At 52.4% G+C, this 15054-nt stretch overlaps 5 protein-coding genes across 5 annotated transcripts; 3 read left to right on the forward strand and 2 right to left on the reverse strand.

Annotated features, from left to right (window-relative positions):
• Positions 1 to 47: 47 nt before the first annotated feature.
• KD926_005382 (acetolactate synthase regulatory subunit) lies at positions 48 to 1296 on the forward strand (the record flags this gene model as incomplete). The annotated part of the gene is made up of 2 exons (XM_053098603.1): positions 48 to 1018; positions 1119 to 1296. The coding sequence occupies 2 exons, from the start codon at positions 48 to 50 to the stop codon at positions 1294 to 1296; spliced, it is 1149 nt and encodes a 382-aa protein (XP_052957509.1).
• Positions 1297 to 1883: 587 nt separating this feature from the next.
• On the reverse strand, positions 1884 to 4825 carry KD926_005383 (uncharacterized protein; the record flags this gene model as incomplete). Its single annotated transcript, XM_053098604.1, has 5 exons — positions 1884 to 2225; positions 2371 to 2549; positions 2610 to 2927; positions 2986 to 3939; positions 4003 to 4825. The coding sequence occupies 5 exons, from the start codon at positions 4823 to 4825 to the stop codon at positions 1884 to 1886; spliced, it is 2616 nt and encodes an 871-aa protein (XP_052957510.1).
• A 568-nt stretch (positions 4826 to 5393) lies between these two features.
• argB (ornithine carbamoyltransferase) lies at positions 5394 to 6488 on the forward strand (the record flags this gene model as incomplete). Its single annotated transcript, XM_053098605.1, has 1 exon — positions 5394 to 6488. The coding sequence occupies one exon, from the start codon at positions 5394 to 5396 to the stop codon at positions 6486 to 6488; it is 1095 nt and encodes a 364-aa protein (XP_052957511.1).
• A 557-nt stretch (positions 6489 to 7045) lies between these two features.
• KD926_005385 (DUF3984 domain-containing protein) lies at positions 7046 to 8359 on the forward strand (the record flags this gene model as incomplete). The annotated part of the gene is made up of 1 exon (XM_053098606.1): positions 7046 to 8359. One exon carries the CDS (start codon positions 7046 to 7048, stop codon positions 8357 to 8359), a length of 1314 nt encoding a protein of 437 aa, XP_052957512.1.
• Positions 8360 to 11280: 2921 nt separating this feature from the next.
• On the reverse strand, positions 11281 to 14858 carry KD926_005387 (ATP-dependent RNA helicase MTR4; the record flags this gene model as incomplete). The annotated part of the gene is made up of 6 exons (XM_053098607.1): positions 11281 to 11461; positions 11527 to 12092; positions 12162 to 12757; positions 12826 to 13887; positions 13942 to 14032; positions 14094 to 14858. 6 exons carry the CDS (start codon positions 14856 to 14858, stop codon positions 11281 to 11283), a joined length of 3261 nt encoding a protein of 1086 aa, XP_052957513.1.
• Positions 14859 to 15054: the final 196 nt, after the last annotated feature.

The following is a 15054-nucleotide window of genomic DNA, read 5'->3' on the forward strand; positions in this document are numbered from 1 at the left end:
TCATGTGCCGTAGATGACCGCTAAACCCCAACGGGCAAGTCAGCAGCATGAGTCAGCACCCGCCGACGTCGGACCGGATCAGTGATAAAATGCGATCGATGACTGCAATCCTCATCTCTTCCCCAGTCAGAGGTCTCCTCCTTCTCCCAGTCTCACTCTCTCCCTTTCTTCCCCCCCCCCCCAAGTTTCTACCTGTCTGTCGGTTGCAGGTATTAATCCGGGAGATTATGGCCTTCCGACGCCCCCTGGTGCTGTCGTCGACAGCGTCGGCACCCCTCCGGTCCGTGGCCTGCAAAACTTCTGGAGTCGCAGCTACGCTTCCCCGATTCACCACCTCTCGCGCCTCGTCTAGCTCGACCTCCGCCCTCGCCTACAAGGCGTTGCACCGCCGCTCACCCCTTCCGCTGCCTGTGTCGGATGCCTCCCCACAATGGGACGCCCCCACGGCCGTCTCGTCGATTCTCTACGAGACCCCCGTTACTCCGACCAACCCGCCGAAGCGGCACGTTCTGAACTGCCTGGTGCAGAACGAGCCCGGTGTGCTCTCTCGCGTGTCGGGAATTCTGGCCGCCCGAGGCTTCAACATTGACAGCTTGGTCGTCTGCAACACCGAGGTCGAGGACCTGTCTCGTATGACTATCGTGCTGCAGGGTCAGGACGGTGTCGTCGAGCAGGCCCGTCGCCAACTCGACGATCTCGTCCCCGTGTGGGCGGTGCTTGACTACACGGACTCCGCGCTTGTGCAGCGCGAGCTGCTCCTGGCTAAGGTCAGCATCCTCGGCCCGGAGTTCTTCGAGGAGCTGCTCCAGCACCACCGCGAGATCACCACCCCCGGCGAGGCCCCCGAGGGCCAGAAGGATGCGGCCATCGAGCGCAAGCCCGAATACCACCCTCGCAACCTGCCTCACAGTCAGGCCCTGAGACACAAGCACGAGCATCTTGATGCTATCACTCGCTTGACTCATCAGTTCGGCGGCAAGGTCTTGGATATCAGTACCAACAACTGCATTGTGGAACTGTAAGTTTTTCTCGTCTTTTTTTTCTTTTTAATATTTGCACCGAGAATCTTCATCATGCACCAGACGAGACAATGGGCAAATGCTAACCACTGCCAACAGCTCGGCCAAACCCAACCGTATCGATTCTTTCATGAAGCTCATCGGCCCCTTCGGTGTCCTGGAGTCCACCCGAACCGGTCTGATGGCTCTGCCTCGTTCTCCTCTCTCGGAGCCCAATGAGGACATCGAGAAGGAGGCTGCTGACGTCGTCGATGCCAGCACCCTCCCTCCCGGTTAAAAGAGTAAAAACAGAAAACCATGCCCGATATGAAGAGATTTGTTTTTCTAAAGCAGCTAGTTCGATTGTAACATTTTCCCCCTCAATGCTTCGAGAATCAGGTATTCTGCACCTCCTCCTGCATTCTTTTTTCCTTTTTCTTTTACTATTCCTGTATCTTTTAATCTTCCATCGGCTCCAGTTCTGAACCCCAGCTGGATTGCTTTGAATGCATATGTCATCGGTCTTGGACCTTTCTCATTTCATTGAATTATATCCTCCTATGGAGATTTCGTAAGCAAAGGGATACGGTCCTATTGTAAGGGTCCCAAATAAAACATGGTTCGAACGACACAACAAGATTATACCAAATTATGATAAGCCACCGCTGGAGTCGACCAAAAATTTAATTTATCGAAAAGCTTGAGGCAATCTTGACTGTCAGAAAATCATCAAATCTATCAATCAACACCAGCCCCGGAACCTGGACACCCCGAAGATAGCAAGAATAATAGTGGCCGGGAAAGAGCACGGAAAAAAAAAAAAAAAAAAAAAACAGAGTAAAGAAAGCTAAATATGCCAGACAAGTATAACGCCCAGGGGAATATTTAAATTCGAACCCGCGATTTAATTCCCTTGCCGTGATATATGATGATATCGCTGTAGTTTCGAACCTGCACGCCGACTTTGGCGACTGCATCCAATGCGAGCGAGCCTCCCAGGGCTTTCTTGAGAGCATTGTAGCCAATTCCATCCAAGTCCAAGTTTACGGGTATTCGGGGGGTCTCTGAGAGACCCGGCGGTACCTCGAAGGGGCGATAATAGTCGATGCTGCCAACCTCTTCGTCGTGTTCATAATATGCCTTGGCTTCTATCGAGGTAATCTCGATGGTGGTATTCGGTAAAGGCGACGATAGTGTGAATTCGGCTGTTGATGACCAGAGATGTAGCTAGTGGGTAATCTGCAAGTTAGCCAAAGCGGAAAGATTTCTGTTCTGGAAGCACAGTCCTTAAGCAGATGCCCATAGGCTACACGGATTCTTGTGAATTGTAATCGTCACAAAGGGAAACAAGTTCCATGAAAGTAGATAATACCGTGGCATCTTGAATAAAGCTCAGTCCCTGATTGTCTTCCGGCTCTTTGCCAGGAGCCCGTCGAACGGGTACCCTGGGGATCTGGACATCGAACTTGAGCTTGGAGAGTGTTTCCCCAAGCTGCGGTAGCGAGGGGATTGTTCCGTTGTAGCTTTGGACTATGACGGTAGTGTTTGAACCTAGAAATGCGAAAGAGTCAGACAGGTCCAAATACACCTTCAGGTGCACCCATAGCTTACCTGATATATATTGTGACATTAATTCTCGACCGGCATCTCGACCAGCGGAACCGTCTAACTCAAGAGGGCTCCACTTCAAATCAACTGGGAGGCCCGAGTTAATTCCCGGAACAATCGTAAGATCTCGCGCAGTGACATGGGCGACTCTGCTGGTGTTGTAGACCAGCAGAAGATCCACAAATGGTACCGAAGCCGAGTACGGAGAAGGGTTGGTGAAATTGATTTTGGTGTTCACAACAAACGACGATTCAGTTGTAGGGCCTAGCGCTAGTGACTCTACCTGCGGCTTGAATTGGTCGATGGTGCCGCCGTACGGCGCTGTTGATAGTTTAACGATTAGCTGTTGAGTTTGGTATGATCTTCACCATTAACTTACGTTTGACATTCACCTCGCCCTCTGCTGGAATCCCACGAATGGCAAATTTCCCTAATCCTGTGGCGACTTTAGCATCCACATTTGCGGCGACCGTGAGCTGGACTGGTTCCCCTTCAAAGATCAGGGCTTGTAGAACATCGGTCAAGACGTCCTCGTCCGTGACGTCAAGAGGAGCGTTTTTCATGGCAAACTCCACAAGCAAGTTAGGGGAATCTTTCCCTTCGACGATGGTTGAATTAGCCGGTTGCCATTTTGGCAATCTCAGAACACCAAGCTTATTCCCATGATAGTAAACGTCCGCGAGGGCGCGAACGCGAGGAACATCCATTTGAAGATCCAGCTGTTTCGGCAACCCGATCAGTACTTTAAGCAGTGCAGACACTCTTGGCTGAGACTCGGGGGAGTCTGGATCCGCGAGAGGATTCGGCAGGGCAAAGTGTACATCTGACATGGTGAAGTTTCGGACCAGGTTATCCAGAGCGTGTCCCGTGAATGACAAGGGAACCGTCACGCTTTTCAAGATATCCACCATCCATTCGGGAGTGCCCAAGGTAGGCGTCTCAGCTCCACGAACATAGACCGTGGTTCGAAGACCGCGAATATAACTCTTCACCAGGAAGTCTAAAGGCGAGTTCTTCTTTCCGGGGCAGGTGCTCGTTAATTCGTTGGAGAGACCCCGGACGATCCCAACGACGTCAACAGAAGTCATCTCGCCGGGTGTAATTGGAAACTCCTTAGTCGAGACGTCCGCGATGGAAATATAGGGGTCATTAGGTGAACAATTAGGGACCAGTACATTGAATCCCAGGGGAGGGATTCTGAGAGCAAAGGGCGAGTCGATGAAAGATGCGACAGAGACGTCGATTTCCATAGCCCCCTTCCCTTTCGAGGGATCTGCATCATGTACATTAAACTCGGAGATGTTAACAGCGGGCAGTTGAGGGACATCGTCTCCTGAAAAGATAGTGTCAGTAAAGACAACCCCATCTCGTAGGACTTAAGTTTTCCGAGACCGACCTTCAAATACGAAAGACTCCATCAACGTTTGATGTCCCAAGTCTAGCACCCCCGATCTTAGTTTCACTGTTGTCTTTCCATTGACTCTCAGCCGCCCAAGCCTTCCCTCTATCCAATCCATCGCCACCGCGCGAATCCCCTTGATGTCGCCAGCGACCAGTTCCGCCAGAAAACCAACATGATTCACATGACCATTCTGGATGTTGACCTTGATCGAAGGTAGCGACGCCGTGCCAACGAGGATATTTCCGTACTCTGGTAGATATACCTGGACGTCCGACTCGCCCGTTTCCACCTCTCTCCCGATCCAGGTGACAAATCGACCCAGGTTCCGCACCGAGCTTCGTTGTACGCGGCCTGCCTCCAGCACGACATCGCCTTGGATCTTAGTCTGCACACCATCCTCCGTGGCGAACTCGATGGACACGTTCGTGGGGTGGAAGACGGCAGCTTCCTTCACGTATTGTTTCACAACCGCTGGTGCCACAAAGGCGAAGATCAAGATAGCCAGAATAGCGGTCAACGTTAGGACGATACATAAAAGGGGCCAGCCCAATCTGCGTCGGGGGGATTTGAGGTTCTCGTCCGACGATGAGGCATCGCGGTCCTCTGATGATGAGGACCTTCTCGTTTCAACGCCGCCATAGTTCCACGGCTCGTCTTCCCGGCGATGCAGCAGAGGAGTCGATTCCGAGGATAGTACGAATGGTCGAGAGGTCTCGGCCTGGCCTGACGGGAACGATGTGTCTGCGGAAGTGGACTGATTAAGGGGTGGTCTGTTGTGATCCCCATCCAACAGAGGTCTACTTTCCTCTTCAGCCATGATGGCTGGACGCGGGATGTGGGGAGGACGATGTGGAGAGGCAACACAATGACAGCGCGGGGGGAAGGGTAGAAATCAAACTAAGTGAAAGTTTGAAGATACTTCGAACTTAATGTATAATAGATAAAACAAAGAGAGAGATAATAGACAGGAGCAATTAACGATCGAAGGAGCCCTGCAGCGACGGGCAGACGGGATGGAGAAGGACGAAGGATGTTGAATGATGAGATGTCGCCGTCAAGTCCAGGCCACAGCTGGCCCAAGATAGCAGGGATCGTCACGGCCAGCGCTAGGCCTGTTTGGGACAAGGTGCGGTGTGGAGAGATCCCCCGATCGGGACAAGGCGGTGAGAATAATTGTCATTATTCAAATCAGGACTATCGATTGCTTCTTGAGCCACCGATTCTTCGGCGGGTTGAGTCAGGCTAAATACTCCCTTACATCTCTGGTGACTAGCGATTGACCCTCTTCTTTTATTCAATTAATCTTATATCTATCCGTATCCCTGGTTTCCCTTGGACCTACCCCTCTGTCCTCTACCATCATTCTCCGCCTCCGCTATCGCAACATGAGTCTTAACCTGGCCGCCGCTCGGTGCGGCGCCTTGCGCCAGCGACTTCCTCTCAATGCTGTGCGTCAGTATTCTTCTCATGTGACTCCTGCCACATCCCCTTTCGCTCCTCGTCATTTCCTCTCCATCGGTGACCTCTCCCCCGCCGAATTCGCCGCGCTCGTCCGCAATGCCTCTTCGCACAAGCGGGCCATCAAGTCCGGCTCCGTCCCCCAAAACCTGCTCGGCGCCTTGACTGGGAAAACCGTGGCCATGATGTTCAGCAAGCGGAGTACCCGCACGAGGATTTCCACGGAGGGCGCCGTGGTGCAGATGGGCGGTCATCCGATGTTCCTGGGCAAGGACGACATTCAATTGGGGGTGAACGAGTCCTTGTACGACACGTCGGTGGTCATCTCGTCCATGGTCTCCTGCATGGTCGCCCGGGTGGGCAAGCACGCGGACGTGGCCGACCTCGCGAAGCACTCCACGGTCCCGGTGATCAACGCCCTCTGCGACTCCTACCACCCGCTGCAGGCGGTTGCCGACTTCCAGACCATCTACGAGAACTTCACGCCCAAGGCCCATCACCTGAACAGCCTAGGTCTAGAGGGCCTGAAGATCGCCTGGGTGGGCGACGCCAACAACGTGCTGTTCGACATGGCGATCGCGGCCGCGAAGATGGGCGTCGACCTGGCCGTGGCGACGCCGAAGGGGTACGAGATCCCTGCCTCGATGCTGCAGATCATTGCGGAGGCGGGCAAGTCGGCCCCCAAGCCCGGCAAGCTGATCCAGACCAACGTCCCCGAGGACGCGGTCAAGGGCGCGGACGTCCTGGTGACCGACACCTGGATCTCGATGGGACAGGAAGCCGAGAAGATCCAACGGCTGAAGGACTTTGAGGGCTTCCAGATCACCCCGGAGCTTGCCAAGCGGGGCGGGGCCAACGAGGGCTGGAAGTTCATGCACTGCTTGCCGCGACACCCGGAGGAAGTCAGCGACGAGGTGTTCTACAGCAACCGGTCGTTGGTGTTCCCCGAGGCGGAGAATCGTCTGTGGGCCGCCATCTCGGCCCTCGAGGGATTCGTTGTGAACAAGGGAAAGATTGAGTAAAGGAGAAAAATAATCAAAGAAAAGAAGAAAAAACAGAAGAAAGGCAAATTCTAATTGCAAGAAAGCGAGATCAAAAGTATCAAAAGCATCATCCTAGTCCTTCCATAGCAATAATGCCAGAAGCGAAATGTTCAAATCAAATCACATCAACATCAGCGTAGATCAGCCCATTATGGTATTGAATTGATCGGCCGTGGCACAGACCGCAAAGCACCACACCACGTCGTCAGTGGCAGGAGGAAGCAGAAGAAGCAGAAGACAAGAAAGAAGAGCAGTTGCAGTCCGTTGGTGCCCGCATTTCACATGCCTCCGACTGCCGCCGGTTTTCTCCTTCTTCCCTGCTGGATTTTCTCGACAATCAGACGACTTTTTCCTCTTGCCATCTCTTCGTCTTTTGATTTCTCCATGATATCACTATTATATCTACTCCCGTTCCTCTCCCTACCCTTCTAGATGGACGTACGTGGATCACCTCCTCCAACCTCCTACCTACTCTAATCCTAGCTTAAGGGGCAACCCTAGCAAAACTCAAGAAAACAACAACAGAACTGATAATCATGGCCATTCCCCAGTTTTCCCGTTCCCCGGGCGGGTTTCGCTCGCGCCGCTCGTACCCATCACTGAACCACATCTCGCTGGCCCCATTAACGCCTCGCTTCCCCATCGACGATGACGACGATGACCTCTCGTCGGGGCCAGTCGCAGCAGGAGCGGGCGGAGATTATTTCTCCCACCCTCATTCCACCCAGGATCAGGACAAGTCCGCCTTCTCACCCCGGTCGTCCTACCTGTCTAGCTACTCCGTCCCCGGCACCCCGGGCGTGCTCTCCCATTCGCATTCCCGCAGCGGGTCCCGCGCTCGGCACCACCGACGCACTAAGAGCTCCGGGCGCTTGAATCTCAGCGATACCAATCTCCAAGATCAAGGCGTCGCCGCTGGTCAGCCGTTGCATCATCATCACCGCCACCAGGAAAATCACCATGGAGACGATAAGTCGAAGTATCGGGCTTCCTCGTCGACGAGACGAGGCCACTACCCATCTGAGTCGTCGGGCCGTCGCGATACGGAGTGGATGCTTCGGGCGGGGATTGCGTTGGCGTCGTCGACGCGCGAGGAGAAGGGTCAGAGTTGGCTTGCCAAGAGGGAGAGCTCGACGAGTCTGATCTCCGAAGGGAAGTATGACGGGGACGGAGCCGCAGGGTCGCATGGGAGGTCGAATCGACGGTCGAAGTCGGGTCGGTCTACGCCTGCCGCGCATTCTCGACGGGGCTCGCGTGCCGTCAGTCGACGGAATAGTCGACCGGATCTGGCCATGACTAGTCTGGATATGAGTTCAGTCGGGGCCGCCAGGGGCGAGACTGGTGGCAGCAGTCATGTCAGTCCGGCGGGCGAAGGACGACACCTGGTACCGGACTTTGTGGACGAGCGAATCCGCGCGGAGTTGGAATCCATCCAGCAGGAGGCAGAGGAGGATTTGACGTCCGAGTCGGACGGGTCCTGGGACTCGGAGGACGAGATGGATGAGCGGGAACTGCAGCGTCTTACGCGGGAGCGAGGCTTCGGGCTGGGCAGCTGGATCGATCGCATGGTGGAATGGACCTTGTTCGGCGTGGAAGACTGGCCGCTGATGTCCTCCGGTGATCCTGCAGAGCGTCCGTCAAAACATGTGGAAATAACGACCGAGGAGCCGTTGATGATCGGCGAAAGCCAAGGCGGCGATACGGTAGGACCAGGATCCGGGGATAATGACGACGGGGCGTCCATTGCCAGCGGAGTCGAGGTCAGCGTCGTGGGCGAGAAGCCTGGAGAGCTGGGAGGCTGGGAGGATGCCGGATGGCTGTTCCGGACGGTGAAACGCCTTTTGATCTGACCTCACAGAGTAGAAGCAGGCCTGGATTTGTCTTATCTCTCTTCTAAACTAAAAGGCGCATGTATCTCTTCTCATTCGTTTAACTTCTTCAAAATACCACGAGCCTGTCTTGAGGCCAGAATGGAACCGTTCCCATTATATAGTTATACCTTTTTTACATATCTACGGAGTGCTGAACGTAGACTCTATCCTCGGGTCAAATAACAACTCATAACAAGCTGCATCTCTTTGTGTATTCTTTCGCCAAACTACCTATATCGAATCGACACCTCCATTACCTCCAAATAGCACTAGCCCTCTCCTGGTCCCATTGACGGAACCATCAATTCGCCTCACTCTGGCTAGTCGCACCCCTGCATGCGTAATGGGTCCTGGTATGAGTTGGCTGGTTTCATCTTCACGTCATCTGCCTATAAACACCGACGCAAATCATAGGGGTATTCTTCATTTTTTACTTGACACGTAACCGACCCAGTGATTGGATGTTTTTTGCCGTATTAACTCATCCTCCCAACAGATGAAAAATGACAATGGAAAGGAAATAGTAGAAACAAAAGGCCGACCACCAGAACATTAAGGGAAAGTACAGGGAAAGAAAAATAAAGGAACGAAAGGACAAGAAAAGACATATAAGGAAGAAAATGACAAGGGTATACAAGACATACAGAAAGTCCCAGTAATACGTGAAGATTCACGAAGCTTCCGAAATGTTGATTGTGGATGACGAAAAAAAAAAAGACAGAAAGGAAAATAAGAGTATCAAGGAATGACAAAAGCCGCAATTTCTTAGATCAATGCGATGACATGATGCGATGAAACAGGCTAATAATGAGACCCCGAGCCATCAGGTGGAAATCTAAAGAATGGTGGGGAATGTTGAGGAAAACAAGTGAAGTATCTGGCTTGGGCTTGAGGAAAGATATGACACACCAAAATAGAAAAAGAAAAAGAATAAGGGAGATAAAAAGAAATGGGAAGAAATGAACACAAAATGAAAGACATGGAAAAGACGTAAGATGTCTTTCAGTACACTGTAAACGCCAAGCTGACCCCCAGCTGTCTAGTTAATGCGGTTGGTATCGTGATCGTATCATACGTGGACATGTGCGGTCGCGGATCCACACAGTAGCTCTTGAAAATATTTGTGGATGAGCTTGGATGGTGAATGATTGCGGAGTGAGGATAGGTCGTCGAGAAATAGGGGCTCTACCATGGCCCAACTTTGACGGGAGTTCCGAGTCCGTAGGTGCCCGACAGAAGTTGATCTCGGATGGAACCAAAATCGTTGCTGTTTCCTGGGTTTCCATAGACTTGGGTATCAGGTCCATGCATCCATCCCAAGCTGGATCCAAGTTCGTGAACGGCCGCCTGCAGCTTACCACCGGAGTTTTGGTTGTGTTTCGCAAGCTTCTGATCCCAGCTACCGTACTGTAATTGGATTCCTCCGCCGCGTTTGGCGGCCTCCCGAATCACCAAAATCCAGGCCTTGCAGATTTCGTCGTACGCAGAGTCCCGCTCTATGTTGTTTTGGGGGGTGTTCCATCGTGGCAATGCATGGATGATCTCGGTGGCTTCGTCCAGGTAGCTCAAAGATATCGAGGCTTGCGTTTCGTTGGGAGGAAGAAAATGGGGCGTAAAATCACCCAGGGCATCGAGCAGATTGCCCAGAGGCTGTCGGACTCGGTTGTAGGCGTAGTCCGATTCGGGGTTGCCACCCAGGGGGAATGAGGTTTGAAGAGCGGATTGATAGTTACGGAGCACCTGGAGAGCGCCCGAGACACTTGGGCGAGGAGCCGTATGAACGATCTCGTCGACTAGAGCCGGGTGACGTTCGCACATTGATCGGAGGACGCCCCGGAGAGCATCGGTATCCAGAGTCTCCAGCAACCGGGGGAGAGCCAGAGGCCTTCCGCTCACATTTGGACGGGCTCGTTTCAAGTTTCTCGTGGGCGGAAGAGATCGAGGAGTGAATGCAGGCGAGCTGGTCGGAGAGGCCGACATCCTCCCATCATGATCGTTGCCATCATCGTCGGCCTTCCGTTTTCGGTTGTTGGGGGTGTGGTTTGGTGTAGACACTAGAGGAACTTCGTCAGTAAAACTGCCGGCCCAAAAAAAACCAACGACGGCGGTGAATAACGAGCGAGTCTTACTTGGACGAGGAGACGACAGACGAGAGTACTCGTAAAAATGAGGAGGCACAGGTGGTGTGGCCACCAAGCTGTTCATGATGACTGACCACAGACAGCCGGCGGATGGGACAAGAAATTAATGAACGGAACCGTCTTGGGCTGGCTGAGAAGCGGGAGAGTGACAGGAAATTCAAAACGTGGACACGAGGAGAAGGAAAGGCAGTAGGGTAGGGGAATAGGAGGTAGGGGGGAGTAGATAGGATAAGGAGGAGAAAGAGAGCGAGATAATGCAAGGGAAAGACAAAATGCAGGATAGGAAGAGAAGAAGGAGAAAGACCGAGATGGGTTGGTGGGGAAGGGAGAGAGGGAGAGAGAGAGTCAGAGAGAGAAAGAGAGAAGCGGTGGGAAGGCGGTTGCGGGAGGCAACGTGCACCATCTGCGCAGGTTAAGTCTTACTACGGAGTACGGACTACTCCTGTTAGTAGTCGTTACATCTTCCATGGATCACAACTATGTCACCTGCATGCTCTCTCGGCCTAACACTTTTACGAAGTACGGACATCATCATTAGAAAAATAGAATATTTATTTATTGAAAATCACTGGAAATCGTTCGCTCTTTCATTTTTCTCTTTCTTTCTTTTGTTTTCCTTCTCGCAACTCCAACGCCAGGGAAATGCGACAAACGCCGCACTCATCCGACAAAGGACTCAGGTGCGACGGAAAGATCCATCCAATCCAATCATTAAATACATACAACCTCTCCCTGGATGGGATTCCATTTGGTTTTGATTTACAGATACAGGGACTGGGCAGCAACGATGTCCCGACGCACCTTCGTCAATGCCGTTTCGAAATTACTCTCCAATTCCTCGCTTCCCATCACCTTGGCGGCCTGTGCCATTTGTCGCAGACACTCCTCCAATCGGCGGAAAACTCGAATTAGACTGCCTTCGTAGACATCCGTCATCCGACTGTTTTTCGATCTGCGTTAGCAATCTTGACCCACGTCATTCGTCTGAGGGAAATGCATGCTTACCAGATATCGGCAAACGACTTGCCATTCGCCCATTCGTAAATGACCTCCATCAGCTCCCAGTGGAAACTCTGGACGTACTCCTCCTCGTTGACCGCTAACTTAGATTCCTGCGACACCTTGGCGATGATGCGAGCCTGCGCTTGGATCTCCTTGAGGGGTTTCGCAAGCTCGTCTCGGGTCAGCGCAGGGGTCTCCTTTGTCTTCTCCTCAAACACAAAGACACTCAAAACGGCCGCCGCTTGCTCGGGGGTAAGCTTGTTGAAGAAACCGTTGAACAGGAGCTCGCTGAGCATTAACTCGTCACCCGTACTGATTTCACAAGCAACTCGTGCCTTCAGCTGTACGACTTCGGCCTCGTTGATGAACCCGAATCGTCGGAGTACTCGCTTGCGGCATTTTAACTCGTCAAGCTGCATGATCGACATCGCTTCGGAGATCTTCTTCTTCGTGGCCTTGATCTTGTTACCCAGTTCGACCTTCTCAGAATACTGTTCGTAGAGCTCGGGCAAGCGTGGCGAATTGTGTAGAGGATTCGAGAGCAAGCGGGATTCGAGAACTTCCACTTTCTGTTGTTACCTCGCATGTTAGCATCTAAACATACATCCTTGCATCTAGAAGAAATCGCGTTGTCTTACCCTGAGCATTTTCTTGAACCCTTCATCCTTGATGTTCATATTTTCGATCGGGTCGAGCACCGCGATGCCATCGGGGAAACGCCTCTTAATCTCAGTCACGGACTTCTTCACACCGTTTCTCGAGTCCTTGGAATTGAGATCCTTCGGTAGGAATATCCGTACGTGCGAAATGGCCTGAAGACAGCTGAGAGTAACAGGAACAACCTCCATCCGAGTGTTCTCATTTTCCGTTGGGGGTCTGACCCCGGCAGGTAAGTCCTCGTGGGTTTTCGTGGCCACCGATGGTCCGTCAGCAATGTTCAACAAAACGTCGAGAATGTATTTCTGGTTGTCGGTAAACTGCTCGGAAGAATTTCTTGCTGGTTTACGTTGCTTGTGGTTAACGGCCACCCCCCAGCCGAAATCTAGGTCCTTGTATTTAATGTGAACCAATCGACCCGGCTGCAAGAAGGAGAGACAATGGTTAGGATGACTCATGACTGCCTGGATATCATCCGAGAACTGGCGGAGTTGTTTTCTCAAGTCGTAGTAATCGCGAATGGTGCCTTCGTCGGATATTTCCATGCTAGCCCTCTTCTCTTCCAGCTGGCGTTGTTCTGTATGGAAGTTAATTAACAACGCCCTGGCCTTCGTTTGAAGGGTATATGGATGTAGGTCAACGTACCTTGCTCAAGTTCGGCAACACCTGCCGTGTTCTGAAATTGATGGAAACATTTCTCCAGCATGAACTCGGGCGAAATTCCCTCCACACGCATGAGATTCAGAATCATGTTATAACCCAGGTGGAACGCCGAATTTAATCGGTCCTGTTCACCGCGAACAATCTCCTTCGCCACGGCGGGATCCATCTCTTCGCCAACCATCATGATCACAATACCACGATCATCAAGACCTCTTCTTCCCGCACGACCAGACATCTGGACGAATTCAGATGGCGTCACCCAACGCTGACTAAAGCCGTCGAATTTCCGCACGCTGGTAAAGACGACTGTCTTGGCAGGCATGTTCAGACCGATCGAGAACGTCTCGGTAGCAAAGAGAACCTTGATTAGCCCCTCCTGGAAAAGAATCTCGATGGTTTCCTTCAAGATCGGAAGAAGACCCGAATGATGCACACCGATACCTCTTCGCAGAAGCGGTAGAAGATTTTGGATCTGGCCCAGATTCCTGTCTTCCTCCGACAGCATCTCAATCGCGCTGTTGAAGACCTTGGAAACCATCTCCTTCTCCGAATCATCATTGAAGGCCAACGAGCTCATTTGCAGAGCGCATGACTCGCATTCACGCTTACTGAAACTGAAAACAATCACGGGGTTGTAATTCTTGATCATGATCATCTTCACAATCTTGTAGATGTCGCTCGGACCCTCGTTGCCACCCTTGTTCAGCTTCTTGTCTTTACCCTTGCCTTTCCGCTTGGCCATTGCATCGGCGGGGTCGTCGCCCTTCTTGTCCGCGATAGTGCTCATCGCCTTTTGGAAATTCTCTTCCCGGAACATGCCCTTCTCGTCGACAACCAAATGGATTCCCTCGGATCCGGCAGGGAAGAAGTAATGCTGCAGGGGTGTCGGTCGGAAGTCGGTGTATACAACGTGACAAGGCTGATTGTGCATTTTCGTAATCCAATTGGCGAATTGCAAGGCGTTGGGGATTGTCGCAGACAAGAAAACATATCGGACCTTATCCGGCAGTAGAATGATAGTTTCCTCCCACACCACACCTCGCGCTGTGTCGTCTGTTAGTGATCGCAAAGATCAATGTCAATTTCGGGGAAACCTACTCGCATCGCGCATGTAGTGAATTTCGTCGAAAACCACCCACGCAACTTCGCGCATGATCTCAGAACCACGGTACAGCATAGATCGAAGAATCTATAAACGCAGATCCGTCAGCTCCTATAAGTAGGTCGTAGATTCCCATGAACAAACTTACCTCCGTGGTCATGACCAGACAAGTTGCCGTAGGATTGATGGTGACATCACCGGTCATCAAACCTACGTCTCCAAACTCGGCCGCAAATTCTCGATACTTCTGATTACTGAGAGCCTTGATCGGACTAGTATAGATGACTCTCTGGTTGTTTTTCAAACTCTGCGCAATCGCATATTCGGCAACGACCGTCTTTCCGGCACTAGTATGAGCCGACACCAGCACACTCTCTTCTCTTTGGATCGATGCTACGGACACTTGCTGGAAGGGATCGAGAGTGAACGGCCACACTCGGGCGGGGTTCTCGGGCGGTTTATGTTGGGAGATGGGCACGTAAGGATAGTTCGGAGGAATCGCAACCTGGTGTCGCACTTGGTGAGATACGACCACTGACGCCGAGTCATTCGCCGCCTGGAGGCCAGCAGAACTAGCGATCTCGCGCTCTTGAGCGGTTTCAAACGAATCTGCCACAACGGGATCCTCTTCCTTTTCCTTCTCTAGTCGCGGCCGCTTCGAATCCGGTTGGTCGTTGCTATCGCTGGCGACCGGGGCGTCTTCGGTCTGTTCCTCCGCAGTCTCCGCGACTGGCGCATCGACAACGGGAGCGTCCTCCTCCACCTCCTCCACCTTTGCGACGTCGCCATTGTCCTTCACATTGCCGTTGACTTGCCGCTTCTTGCTCTTGTCTTTCTTGGACCGTTTCGGCGCACCCCCGACGGGCTTGGCCTGTTGGGGCTGGTCATCGAAAACGTCGAAAAGCTCATCCATTGCCTGAGGTCAGCCACCTGGGAGGCACAGCAGGGGAATGAGCGAACGAGAGGGTTGAGACGAAACGTTCTTTGTGCTGCCTCAAACTCAACCGGAGAAATTTCAATGTTTCTTTTAGGAAGGCGGCGAGAGGATGGGCGACGGCAATTGCACTTCGCCGCCGGGGAAACTTGCCGTTCGGAGAATAAATCACGTG

The sequence above is a fragment of the Aspergillus affinis genome, assembly GCF_023601865.1.
Source record: "Aspergillus affinis strain CMG 70 chromosome Unknown NODE_26_length_314309_cov_85_634089, whole genome shotgun sequence".
In the NCBI taxonomy this organism is placed as follows: domain Eukaryota; kingdom Fungi; phylum Ascomycota; class Eurotiomycetes; order Eurotiales; family Aspergillaceae; genus Aspergillus; species Aspergillus affinis.